Source organism: Ornithodoros turicata, unplaced genomic scaffold (assembly GCF_037126465.1).
Source record: "Ornithodoros turicata isolate Travis unplaced genomic scaffold, ASM3712646v1 ctg00000850.1, whole genome shotgun sequence".
Taxonomy (NCBI): Eukaryota; Metazoa; Arthropoda; class Arachnida; order Ixodida; family Argasidae; genus Ornithodoros; species Ornithodoros turicata.
In genome coordinates, this window is record NW_026999405.1 from 457,713 (window position 1) to 470,806 (window position 13,094).

Genomic DNA, 13,094 nt, shown 5'->3' on the forward strand with positions numbered 1-13,094 from the left:
AGTTCCGTCTTAGAGCGCATGATTAACCTACGACACTTCTCTGCCATTGTCAAGAAAGTCAAATTCCCTATTAAATGAACAAGTTTCGACGAAATGAAATGAATGAAAATGAGGATTACCAAAATTCCTGTTTAGTCTACGAGCTTCAGAGCCTACACCCCTGAAACAGAATTACGGCAGATGATACGCTGAGGGCAAGCCATAGAACGGTACCGTTACGGCTCATGGTTCGCTGAATACCCGGGGCATGCGCTCTTTCGTGGCGATCAAGATCGCTTCATCAATATCACGGAAAGACGTACGACGCACGCTATCAACAAATTAGGGGTCCCAAGGCAGTCTCCGTGACCCCGACCACCTGTTCCAAGTATTTATATAGATAGGTTGATTAGATTGTTCACTGCTGATAAAGGATTTACACGTACAAATAAATAATTGGATCTGCATCAGTACCGGGATAAATACTGAATCTGGATAACAAGTATTCTAATAACCGAGTGCGAATCTCCTGAATGTAATTCATGATTCTTTGCTGCTTTGGAAGTTATACGTATGCAATGCAGCCCAATCATACCAGTCACCAAGTCATATATCGCTCCCTAAGGCGGCAGCAACGGAACTGTGTTGTGGGAAACTGCATAATCGCTGTCCGCATAAAGAATCTTGGATGAAATATAAAATTGTGAATATGCGTATTCGTAAACGGAACCTACAGCTCTCCTTCAAACATCGAACGTAACCGAATAACGAGCTCAGAACCAACTGTCATTAAGTGTATGACGTCGTATTCATTCCTCATATGTTGACAACAGGAACCGACCGCCTTTTTCGTAGCGATTTCGTGGCACTGTTAAAAACCTCCGCATAATTCTTCACCGCATAACACGCTGCGCGCCAACCATTGCCACGAATGACAACAACAGGAATATCGCTTCTGAATCGAAGAGAGAAGGGGGCGTACGCCGCCTTCTCTCTTCGAATCGGAAGTCATATCCCAGATATTCGCGGCAATACTTGCTGCGCAGCGTGTATTTGGTAAAGTTCGGTTTTCGGAGTGTAGTTGTCAGAAAAAGTCGTACGCTCCGCTCTCTCCTCGTGTCAGAAGCGGTAATTGTATCATGCAGAACAGTGCTCGTTATGGGGTGAAGTTCTCTTCTCAGTGTGTACCATGACTTGAAAGAATGCTAGAAGGTGTAGATCACGTTGGTTGAAAGTCATCGTGGTAAAAACTTACAAAGATGACCGCTGCCCGTCTACGTATCTCCACTGCGTCTTATACTCTCGTACTATATAACATAAAAGAGGCATAAGAGAGGGAATTCAATACACGCATTACTTTTGACGCTACGTTTCTGAATATTTCTGGACGGCACAGCAGTTCATGCTTACACGTCGCTTGGTTTTAGGGCTCCTAAACAGCTGCCTGTCTTGGAGACCCCTTCAAGCTGTTGGCCGACTCAGTTACACAATGCTTCTTCTTCATCCACTGGTCATCATCTCGCAGAAAGCTCAGAACAGGCACATCACATTCTTTTCACACTATGATATGGTAAGTGAGCATTTCAGGTGTGCATACGTCTATGGCAAATGCTCCTGCCATGAGGACGAGTAAGTGCGACTCCCAGTGCAGCTCACCCCCACTTTATTACAGTCCATCACTGTGGATCGACACAGTTCAGTTATTAGTCAGCGCTTAAATGTATGTCCACATCACTTGAACGGTACAGTGTAGAGGAGGTTGTCTTCCTCCACACGATTCTTGACCACCGATAATGGAAATGTCCCAACGGGCCAGTGCGGGAGCGCGTCGCAACAGGGTCGATTCGTCGTCGTCCACAGGTCGCCACATCACTCCCCCCCCGTAGTTGCGGAACGGTGCTTGCGGTTGAGGTCCGCGTCGATACCAAGACGGGAGGAGTGTCGACGGCACATAGACGAGGGACAGCTTGGCGAACGGCTTGAGTTCGTGGTAGCCGGCGCGTCAGCAGCGGGTCGACGGGGGCTGGTGGTGTAGTGCGCTGTGCATTGTGCTGACGCGTCACCAAGCGTCGTGTCAGGTGATAACAGGAAGATGGGATCATCATAAGCAGAGATAGGACGAATCCAGAATTTTGCGAATCCGAATCTGAATCCGAATCCAAGGAAGGTTCTGCGAATCCACGAATCTTTCGAATCCTTTCTTTAAAAAGAGTTCAGAAAGAGACGAAAAAAAAAGCTTCTACTGGAGAGCGTTCAGAAAAAAAGAAGATAGTTCAGTTTCGGGAGAATGTATACCCATATAGTTCTTAATTTATTTAACATATTGCTCATCGACTACAAGAAATACATAAGTGCTCGAGTCTGAATTATTTCCATAAAGCTAAAGCAACAATCAAAAGCAAAACCACATTACTTTTAAACTTGTAATGTAACAGTTCCTGCCTGAACTCTTACAGTCGAGAGCAATGTAAACAAAGAAACAAGACAACACCTGTCGGTCAATGAGGCTTTTAGCGGACTCCAGAGGCGCCAATTCGAAAAAGAAACGAGCAAACACGGTCGGTGGATTTTTAAATATACCATTCGCTTTTTGGGCACTGGGATTCGGATTCCCGAATCTCGAATCCCTGCCTAGGATATGTGGATTCGAGGATTCGCGGATTCGGTTGGCACATCCCTAATCATAAGGCATTTCCGAGAGCGTCTTCCGGAAAGCCTTGCCGAGTTGACGCATGTGCGGTGCCAGGGCGTAAGGACAGCGACGTACAGAGACCGGTAGCGGAGCGTGTTGCTCATTGAACAGCCGCTGGTGATGCCGGGGTGTACCATCATGATGTAGGTGCGCGTCCTAAGAGTGTGGGACCACGGCGAACTGCGACCGGTACGGGGCTTCAAAGCCGAAGGGTGCCTTGTAGGATGAGAGCGTATACCTCCCATTACGAGTCCCCGGTGGAGAGACGTGCTCGGTGGCTCACGAGGCGGCCCTATAGCTCCATCCTCTCTGCTTCCTGAGCAGGTGTGCGTATCCCGATGCCTGGTGACGGTGGTCCTTACGAAATTTGGGATGGGAGAGAGCCAATTATTCACCGAACTGTGGTGTTCGTAGTTCGGGTCACCAACTGTAGAGGAGGTGGTGTTCCTCCACACGAGTCCTGACCGGAGATGAGGGAAATGTTCCACAGGGCAGAAAACATTAATAAGCGCTGCGTATACATCGCCCTAACTGTCGCGTTTGCTAACAACTGTGATCAAGTTCGAGCTTGTAAAGTGCGCACACAGTCTATTCTTAACAGTGAACATGTTTTACATCCATAACTTAAAAACCCGAGACTAGGGGACAAAAAAACGACAAACACAGACAAGATCTGTCTTTTTTGTCCCCTAGTCTCGGGTTTTTAAGTTATGGATCTATACCACCAGCTCGCTTGCTACCTCTCTATCCTCTCGTTATGTTTTACATTACCATGTCCTTTCGTTTAAGGGATGAACGTGGCTCCAACAAAGGTTAGCTCAGAACAGAGGGTCCCGACTTTTCGGAGCCAACTTGGCTCCTTCTTCAGGGTTGACGGTGCCCAGGGTGCAGCAGGCTTTATAACCGACGGTTCATTGTTTTGGAGTTCGCGTGACATAGTACGTTGACGTATATGCTTGAGTATATACGCTTGAGTATATACTCGTATACGCTGTATAAGCTACTACTATATACTGTATACGCTTGAGTATATATGCTTGAGTCCCCAAGGACCGGTTCAGGTTTCCAGGGGTCGATTGGATAGGCCACCACTGAACTAGGTGCCTTCACGCGAGATCACTTTCAAGGTTGGTGCCCAGCTTATCGACTATATGAGAGTGATTTCGCGAGAACGCTCCTAGTTGAGCCCGTCGGTTATGAACCGTCGGGTATAAAGCCTGCTGCACCATGGCCGCCGTCATCCCTGAAGAAGGAGTAAAGTTGGCTCCGAAACATCGGGACCCTCTGTTCTGAGCTAACCTTGGTTGGAGCCACGTTCATCCTTTTATGCCTTACCCAACCAGGCACAGTTGGGCCGAATATGTTCATGTCCGTGCGTGCAATACGTCGAGTAGTCTCAGCCAAGCAAAGTACTTACGCTGCTCGCTTATCTTTGCTGCCACTGTGCTCAAAATCAGACGGGTTCAACATGGCTTCAAGTGACGACAACATTCTGAAATCTGATAAACTGGCCGATATCTGGGTCGAGAAACAGTACAACACACAGAGACACACATCATAACACACGAGTAAGCCCGCTGCACCCAACTTTTTCAACAAAACATGACATCATCAAGCCTGCATAATGTAAAACCCTAAGACTAGGGAACACGAAAGGACAGACACAACACGAAGTCTCAAACTGTGAGACTTCGTGTTGTGTCTGTCCTTTCGTCTTCCCTAGTCTCGGGGTTTTACATAATGGATCATCTTCACCGGCTTGCCTGCTACCTAGCCATTTCTTCATCATCATCAAGCCGTCAATTCGCAGCTGCACACAGTTCAACTAAGATGAAGACGTAGGACGAAGGTGCGCAAGCGAGAAGGTACGAACTGCCGTTTTGAATCTCAGTCACGTGATACTGGCAAATCAACCGGAGCATGTTACAGGGGCCTGACCTGTGGGAGCCTCTCTTTAGCTCTGCGCGCAGTGATATTCTGTTTCCGACCGCGATTGTGAGTAACTGTGGGTGACTGGTGCCGACAGAACTGAGTGGCTAGTGCGGCAGGGCGCCGCAGCGAAGTCGATTCGTCGTCGTCGTCGTCGCCGTCTACAGGTCGCCACAACAGCACTTACTCGACTTCAACATACTTTTTTTTTTCCTTTCTTGCAGATACACCTTTTCCTGGCACATTATGCGCTGACTGCCATGCTTTCCTTCGGTGTGTACCTGTGCGTCGACAGACCCTTTGCTGAACTGGGAAAACTCCTCGTCGCAAGCAAGTTCCATGGGCCTTCTTCCCTCAAGGTCTATGGCCAGAATGTTAGTTCCTTTGTCGCAGCACTCACCAAGAGGAAGAGACCACTAAACACAACTACACAACAAGAGCGTACCAATGACGTCGGAACCAGGAAGACGGATTCCGCCCCAGTGTGAGGGGAGCACCAGTGTGTCAACGAGATGGACCATATGCATGCTGCGTATCGCGCCATACACAGAAAAAGAAAAGTGTTCGAGTCGGTTATAGATAACGAGATATGCTCTCGTTCATATCGTCATTTCTTGTCATAAGTGAGACGCAAGTTCGTCTTTCTATTATAGTAACGCTTTGAGAATGTCAAAGGTCATCGATAAAATAACTTTTTTGTACAGCCTGTAATGACATTCTGCCAGTGCCATTATTGTATTTGTCAGTGTGTGTGTGTATGTCTTTCGTGGAAATATGATGGTGAAAGCGCGCGAGGAAAAAGCGGCTGCGATGGCTTTCACGGATACCGACAGGTGAGAAGACCACAGAAGACATAACATCCAGGCAACGTGCTCACTTACGTCATCACTCTGAATTTGTGGCCTCTGGTGGTAAGTTAAAGAGCGCCGCGCTTGACACACTTGCTGCGGCAGAGGTGACAATGAAGTGGGACCGACAGAGCGCTGACGTCCGCACTCGCACCTATACGCGATCTATACGATACCAAATTACGCTTGCCTTACAACGCCCTCGCACCAGCGTGTGTAGCTTAAAAGTATTAGGATTGGTGTATATATTACAAAAATCGACACTTTTCGAACTACCGGTGCAGAAGTACCACGCGGCTCAGTTGGAAAGAAAACAGGGGCGACTCGAGGTACCGTGTCGCTGTGGTAAATGTAAGTTCAGTCAACAGCCACCTAGACATTGATGTACAGGGTCTTTCACCTACAGTGATTAAACGTTAATTGAGGTAATCGCAAAAAGTTCCACAATCCTGCGGCGAGTAGGTCTCCAGATTGAAGGTCTCCAGATTGCCATCTGCGTCAAGGTGAGAAATAGGTCATCTACGAATTTGCTTTCCAAAATGCAGTCACCCTTTTTGTGCTGTGCCCACCTTGTCTTGGCATGTTTGTGTGGATGGAGAAAGATAAGAAATGTTGAACTGCGTGGAGTCGACGTGCAACGAAGTGCGCACCGAACGAAAAAGTAACAACATCAGAGCGAGATACTTCCGAAGTGTGTAGCTATGTCTAGAAAAACTTACAAAACGCAGTATACTGTATTTACAGAAAACTTCGGTTATTTTTCCTGCTTCGTCCACTGTTTATTTTCTTATGTGTACCTATTACATACACGGTGTTTCGCGTAAAAAAAATAATGAAAAAGTATGCAGCGTACAGCCGTCGCCACACTTAACCGTAACGCGCGATCGCGTGGCCCCACAGGCGTCAGCGCCGCCAGGCGTCGACTCTGGGTTCGAGACACTGGATAGTTCCACACAAGCACCCCCTCTCGACGGTGGCTTCGGATTCCCGCATGTTTCACCTACTGCCCGTACCTACTCTGGGATAACGCTCGTTCCGGGCGCGCGCGCCGGCTGCGACTGAGAAGGGACATTGGGAAGGGAATGCGCGCTTGCCCTTGCGGAGAATAAATTAAAAACTAAAAATGAGCCTCCAAAGACATCACTAGATATGCCTTCAGCACCAAGGAACGAGTCAAAGATTCAGGAGCGGTGATAACGGACAAGAGCTGAAGCTTCGTTCGTCTCAAAAGAATGTTCATAGAATTATATCAAACCTATAGCCCACCCACAACACTTATTTATTCCTTTTATCGCGGCAAGGTAGAGTGCATCAGATAAGCGCGCATTTTCACATTCGCAATGGTTCGTGGCCGAAGCACCCGTTGGGTGAGGGCGCACAAACGCAACATCAGAAGGTGAGAGCATATCGAGCCACTACCGAGCCACAGTCGAGAGGCGGCGCCTCTGTGCAATGATTCACATGTCTCGAACACACCGTCGAAGGTTGGCCGCTTGGTGACTCTGGTAGCCACACGTGCCACGCGATCGCGTGGCGACGGTTAAGTGTGGCGACGGCTGTACGTACATGGTATCAACGTTATTTAGTCCTGCTAGGTTTCTGCCACGCGTTGTGGTAGTTAGCACACAATTCACGCATTAATTACGCTAATATTACTAAATGAACTCGAAAATTTGTCGAAAATCCGTAACTCGCTAAACCGCTCTAGCTCAAATGCGGACTTGTGTAACTGCTGAATCCGCCTGAATCGAGGCGAAGAAGACAGAGTAACAGGGTGCTGTATAATCATCGAAAGTATTATCTCGCAACACGTCACGTTAATCAACGTTCACACGGGGCAACTTTTCCCCACATCTGTGAGCAATTTTCGAGTTCCTGGCAGTCGACCAACACCGGCAACCTCCAGCAACTCGAGTTGCTCGGAATCGCTCCCCGACCGCAATCTTGAGAAGTTGCTCGAAGCCATTTTTTGAAGATCATGATGACCTTTTGGTGTAATAAAATGACAAGACGTGACAAGACAATGGCAAGTATATAAACAGCAGCTATAAAGACAAGACAAGACAATGACAAGCATATAAACAGCAGCTATAAAGACAAGACAAGACAATGACAAGTATATGAACAGCAGCTATAAAGACAAGACAAGACAATGACAAGTATATAAATAGCAGGTATAAAGAAAATACACCATCAGTTGGATTCGAACCAAAATTCCCCGGTCGCCGTAAGGTTGCTTGGGGGTGGACTGTAGAGCTGCCGAGTTGCTGTGCGTGAACGCGGTCTCCAAATTGCTCACAAGACATTGGTTCGAGTTGCTCGAAAAAGTTGCCCCGTGTAAACACTGCCTCAGTGGCAGCTGGCCGGTGACACACACATAATTTATTGCGTCGATTAAATCTTCCCACTACAAGGAACAAAAATGTGACTGCGGGGTAGCTTATTTTGTTCTTGCACTGGGGGGAGGACGCTTGCGCGAAGCGAATTGCTCCGCAGCGGCAAATATTAGCGAGCGCGCCTCGTTGAGCGACGGATTTTCGGCTGCCAAATTTGTGTGGAAACGTATATGACAAACCTGCTGATTTTTGTTGGGATTGTGTATTGTAGCCATAGGCTATCGAATTCATGAAGAAAAACTCTACATTCGCTAGGTTAATTTTCGTGTTCAGTTACCAAAATTGGCCGAATTAATGCGTGGCATATGTACTAACTACCACAACGCGTGAAAAAAATCTAGAAGGACTAAATACCGTTGACACGATCTCCATACGCTTCATACTTTCTTCATTAAACATTTTTGACGTGGTTACTGAAACACGCTGTGCAAAGAGACTTGGGATAGGTTTTAGCGTGCCCTATAAGCTTGATGTACGGCGCACAAGACGAGCATGGTGGGAGAGAGACTTACAATAAGGTTTCTCCACTGCAACACGAAACATGAGCTAATTTCCATTGAAGTACTATCAAGTACCTTTACACAGTACCCACTTTGCTGCAAACGACTTTTGGTTCCTAACATTATTGTCAAATACGTTACAACAACAACAACTTTATTTCAGGATAATGGGTGGGGAGTTTCATCGCCGGGGGCGAGACTCTACCCCATTGCTGGAGGTGAAGCAGGGAATGAAGGAATGGGTCCCGTTACAATGAGGATCGAAGTCCTGTAGCGTCCAAAAAGGCGAAGAGAGCCTTGAGGACAGAGCGTTGGTGAGCTGGATGCGGCCAGGGGCCAAGCAATTTTGTGAGGGAGAGGGGACGGGAGTCGAGCTCGTTGAGGGTGGCGGAGAGTACGGAGCGGGAAGGGTGGTAGTGTGGGCAATGGAGAAGAATGTGCTCGATATCTTCAACAGCACCGCAGTGACTGCAGTGGGGAGAGTTAACTTGTCTCAAGCGGTAGCGCCACTGTTCTGTGAAGGCCACGTCCACGTCGAGGCGCATTCGATGAACTAATGCAGCGTCTTGACGAGAGATATGTGCTGGCATGCGGAAAGCGAGAGCTGGGTCAACTCTGCTCAGCATGGCAGGGGGTAGTACGTCGGCGGTCCGTCGGCGGGTAGCCAGAGGAGTCACAAGGCTTCGAAGTATGGACCGCCGATCGCCTCTCAGCAGTGCAGTACGCGTCCGTGTCCGAGACGAGAGAGCTGCTTCGGCGGCGCTGTCCGCCACTTCATTGCCTTCGACATCGCAATGGGCGGGAACCCATTGGAGAGCGAGTGTTCCGTGCGTTTACAAAACTTCGTTTTGCTTCTCTTCCGTTTCTCACGCACATCATCTCGGTCGACGCGACGCTTCGAGGCAAACTTGGGTACACGACAACTAGCTTGAACCCCCAAATCCGAAAGCAGGGGTGGCATCCTAGGCGTCACGACTCGAAATTCCACTGGGCCCCCATTCTAAAACTCACTAATGATTACAGTGCATGGTGTCTGCGAGGATCGATTCACACGACGCCACTCTTCCTGCAGCTTCGTTCCAGCAATGCAATACGCTGTGGAAGTAACCGAGCGTTCTGCGCATATCTCCTCTGCTAGTTACTCCACTCCGAAAGCCCCATTGGCTACGGCGGCGCCCACCCTCTTCCCTCTGACCGCCTCCTCTCCTGCGTAGAGACGCACTTATACAGCGCATTGAAGTTGCTGGCTCCTTTCACACGTTGGGCAACTCGCCAAACCTTAGCGTCGAACGAACACGGGAGATGGCGCGAGAAACTGTCATCAACATTATCCTCCTCCAATCGCACGAGAGCGAGAACTGCAATAGGCGATTTCAGATATTGCCGTTCTGCTCCACACGGGCGCCCTCCGTCGCCCAAGTCACGCGCATCGCGCAATGCGTCGTGGGAAATCGTTTACATTCGTGCTCCTGTGCCTGTTGCTCGAAGGTGTGGGAGGTGAAGGAGAGAGAAAACCGAAACCGTTTGCGCTCTTCTTCTTCTCTCTGACTCATGAAAACTAAATCCCAAGGTGCAGCGGGGCTTTCGCAACATGGCGCTCTCTGGTGGGCCATCCATGCAATTTCTGAAATCGTCTATTGCGATTGACAGCTTGAAACTGACATATGCAAGGACATATTCTCGTTAAATATTTTACACGAACGTAAGGGGGAGCTTCGACACTTATATGAACCACCGTCGTTTTCGTACGCGGCGCCGCTGGACTGCGGAATTTACGTCTCCGAAGTGACGCCATGACAGCCAGTCATTGCGATTGGACATCTTGGAAGGATGCGTATGCATTTATTATGTATTTATTATGTCGAACTATTGTACTATGTTCGATATTTATGTTCGTATGTATTTATTATGTCGAACGAACTAAAATGAACGCGACGCCTGTCACGTGATGGTAACAGGCAGTGACTCATAATCTTCTTTGGTGATATTCTTCAACATTTGTTCAAGAATCGCTCGTGAGGCGATCCGCGTTGCAACGCCAGCAACCCGTTCACACGGCAACCTAGCTCCGCCGCCCAACCTGGTCGCGTTTCACTAAAGATGCATCGTGTACACAATCTGCGTTTACATGAATGCGACAGAAGCGCATCGACTCGACTTGTTGGTGTTCATGTAAACGGTCAATTCGCAAGGATAAAGTATCGAAGTCAATCCGCCAGACAGACGTGGATAGAGACGGTAGATCCGCATTGAAATTGTGCATATAAACAAGAAGATACGCATCGAAAACGAGAGGAGGATTATAGGAAGGCCTCTGCTGCGCGACAAAGAAGTTAAGGTGGCTGCGGTAGCTGCAGTCATACTGCGGCTGCGGGGTACGTTTTGTGTATGAAGAAGAAGAAGATTTTGAGAAATGGCGACGGAAACAATAGTTCCGACAGTACAGAGCTCTAGACGCGTAGAAGGCAACATTTCCTTGAGCTTGAGGAGGGACGACGAGGACGGAAAACAGCAATAAGACAGGACAAGGCTCAGCTGAGGCTTTTCTGAGCCTCGTCCTGTCGTATTGCAGTTTTCCGTCCTCGTCATCCCTCCTCTAGCTCAAGGAAACGTTGCCTTCTATATCTTCACATCAGCTCGCTTGCCTCCTTGCGTTATGTTCAACATCTATACGCGTATTTTCAATAGAGCGAAACTCGACGCGCATTCATGTAAACGGTGGCGCATCATCTTCATCACCATTTCCGCTCGATTCGATGACCTTCTGTCTCATTCATGTAAACGCGGCTGTAGACTCTACTCCATATACTCCAAGAGTTGTGTTCGCGATGGAGACAAGTACTACGTCATTTTCGGTTCACGACAAACGTGGCTTCGTAATCTCTGTTCCTATCGAACGGCAGAAGACATATTGGTTTTCTTCCTTTGTTCCTCGTGAACAGAGCCTACATTTATTATTGCAACGCCATCAGTTACACGTAATATTGGCAGGGATAAAGTATTATTAGAGCTGTCAGGTATCGAGATATTTTTTTAATATAGGCTGTTCTACGAAACATATTACTGCCAGTGAACGATGTTCTTATGCTGTCATTCGTAAAACTTGTTTCTGACATACCTTTATTCGCGGTCGCTAAAAATACAGCAAGATACCCTGTACAAATTCACTGAACTGGCATCCAGCCAGGTAACAACGTGCAACTGGCATTATACTGCCATGTGTCACGTCGACTCTGTCGAGACAACATGCGTAAAATAATTAACAGAACGATGCATTCGTGAAATCCGACAATAGGCACGCTCGACATATCAGCAAACAGGACACTCGATGGAACGGGTTCTTCTTTGACATTGGAGGGTTCAACGTCCATGGTTTTGGTTGCACGCTGTCGCATTTCAGCAACTTTCCTAAAAGCGTCTGGAATTCAATTCTCATTCTACGTTCTTGTACGCATTTCTGTCCATTCAGATTAAGTGTTTGAGGCAGGAAAACGTACGGGTGCCGATAATGAGGAGAGACTTGCGTTTCGGTTAGGTTAGCGCTCATAGCTGCGTATCACATTTGCGTCATATAGACTTTACATCATCCCAGTCTATAGAAACCTTCTTTATGAAAGCGAAATGATGGCTCAGGTTGTAACTCGTTATGTGTCCCACCTCGAGCATTTGCTTTTAACGAAAACACATCTGACTTTAGCGGGTGAAGAGGAAATATCATTATTTGAGAGTTTGTCACAGGTGACTGGATGTGTTATTGTTCGATACTTCATTCCCGCTTAACGTGAAAACATTTTTTTCTTGTGCTGCACCGTTCGCGGACATTTTCATTTTACACGTTTTCGTGTCCGCAACCGAGCCATTTGCGTTGACTTTGCCATTTTTGTTGACGTGATTCTCGGTAGAAGTCTGGAAAAGCCTTCCCCTGAGTAAAATGGCACCCAAACGGGTGCAAGGTATCTCGATAATGATGTAGAAGATGGCAGATATGGTGAGCGTCGTCAGAAAGTGTCCAAAGAACGCGTACACCTGAAAAAAAAAAGTGTTACGCACCACATAAGTCATCGAGCTGTTTTCTCATAATTTCAGCGTCTGATATGATATTCATCGTTTGTATGGTAACGGTAATGTAATACATTGGCCTATTTCCAACACAGACCTAAAGCGAGGAAAGATAACGTTGTATTTAAAGTAGAGATCCTGATAATAGTTGGAACACCGGAGTGGTGTATATCTTCATCGGAGTGACACCATTGCAGAAAACGGAAGCAGATATACTTCCAAGCACCTTCCAGAAGTGTGTCTACTCTCGTTCGCTGCTGTCGCTCTGACCACGAAATGCGTCGCTATGGTGATCTGTAAACTTTTGTCGGAACACACATTGTCTTCACATAACATGACAACGAAAAAATACAAAGTGGAAGATCGAGCGAAGCAGCGAAGAACATGTTAAAGCTGCCTGAAAGCAGCAGACAGGAGTTTATGTTCACTCCCACGTATGACATTTTCTTGCATACAAACCCACTGCAACTACATACAAATGTGGCAGACGACGAGCAGTAATCTTTATTTTGCCAGGCAAAATTGAGGTAAAACGGCTCGTCGCGACGTCTGGCAGCAGAAAATCCACAAGTCGTCAAGCAACAATGACCTATGCTCCCGTCTGACTTGCTGCTCCTGATGGCTACGTAGCCGATACGTAGCCAACAACTTTCGTTTCAGAACCAGTGTTGTCCGCATGCAACGTAGTTTT

The 13,094-nt window shown here is 47.6% G+C and overlaps 2 protein-coding genes across 2 annotated transcripts in view; one reads left to right on the forward strand and one right to left on the reverse strand.

Annotated features, from left to right (window-relative positions):
• LOC135375297 (O-acyltransferase like protein-like) overlaps positions 1-5,306 on the forward strand; it is a 30,605-nt gene extending 25,299 nt beyond the window's left edge. The window contains exons 14-15 of the mRNA XM_064608036.1: positions 1,407-1,549; positions 4,825-5,306. Coding sequence (XP_064464106.1) covers positions 1,407-1,549; positions 4,825-5,088 — 407 coding nt within the window. The 3' untranslated portion in view covers positions 5,089-5,306. The remainder of the gene's footprint in view (positions 1-1,406; positions 1,550-4,824) is intronic.
• A 6,126-nt stretch (positions 5,307-11,432) lies between these two features.
• LOC135375313 (nose resistant to fluoxetine protein 6-like) overlaps positions 11,433-13,094 on the reverse strand; it is an 85,328-nt gene continuing 83,666 nt past the window's right edge. Inside the window, exon 15 of the mRNA XM_064608054.1 lies at positions 11,433-12,370. Within this exon, the coding sequence (XP_064464124.1) occupies positions 12,077-12,370 (294 nt within the window). The 3' untranslated portion in view covers positions 11,433-12,076. The remainder of the gene's footprint in view (positions 12,371-13,094) is intronic.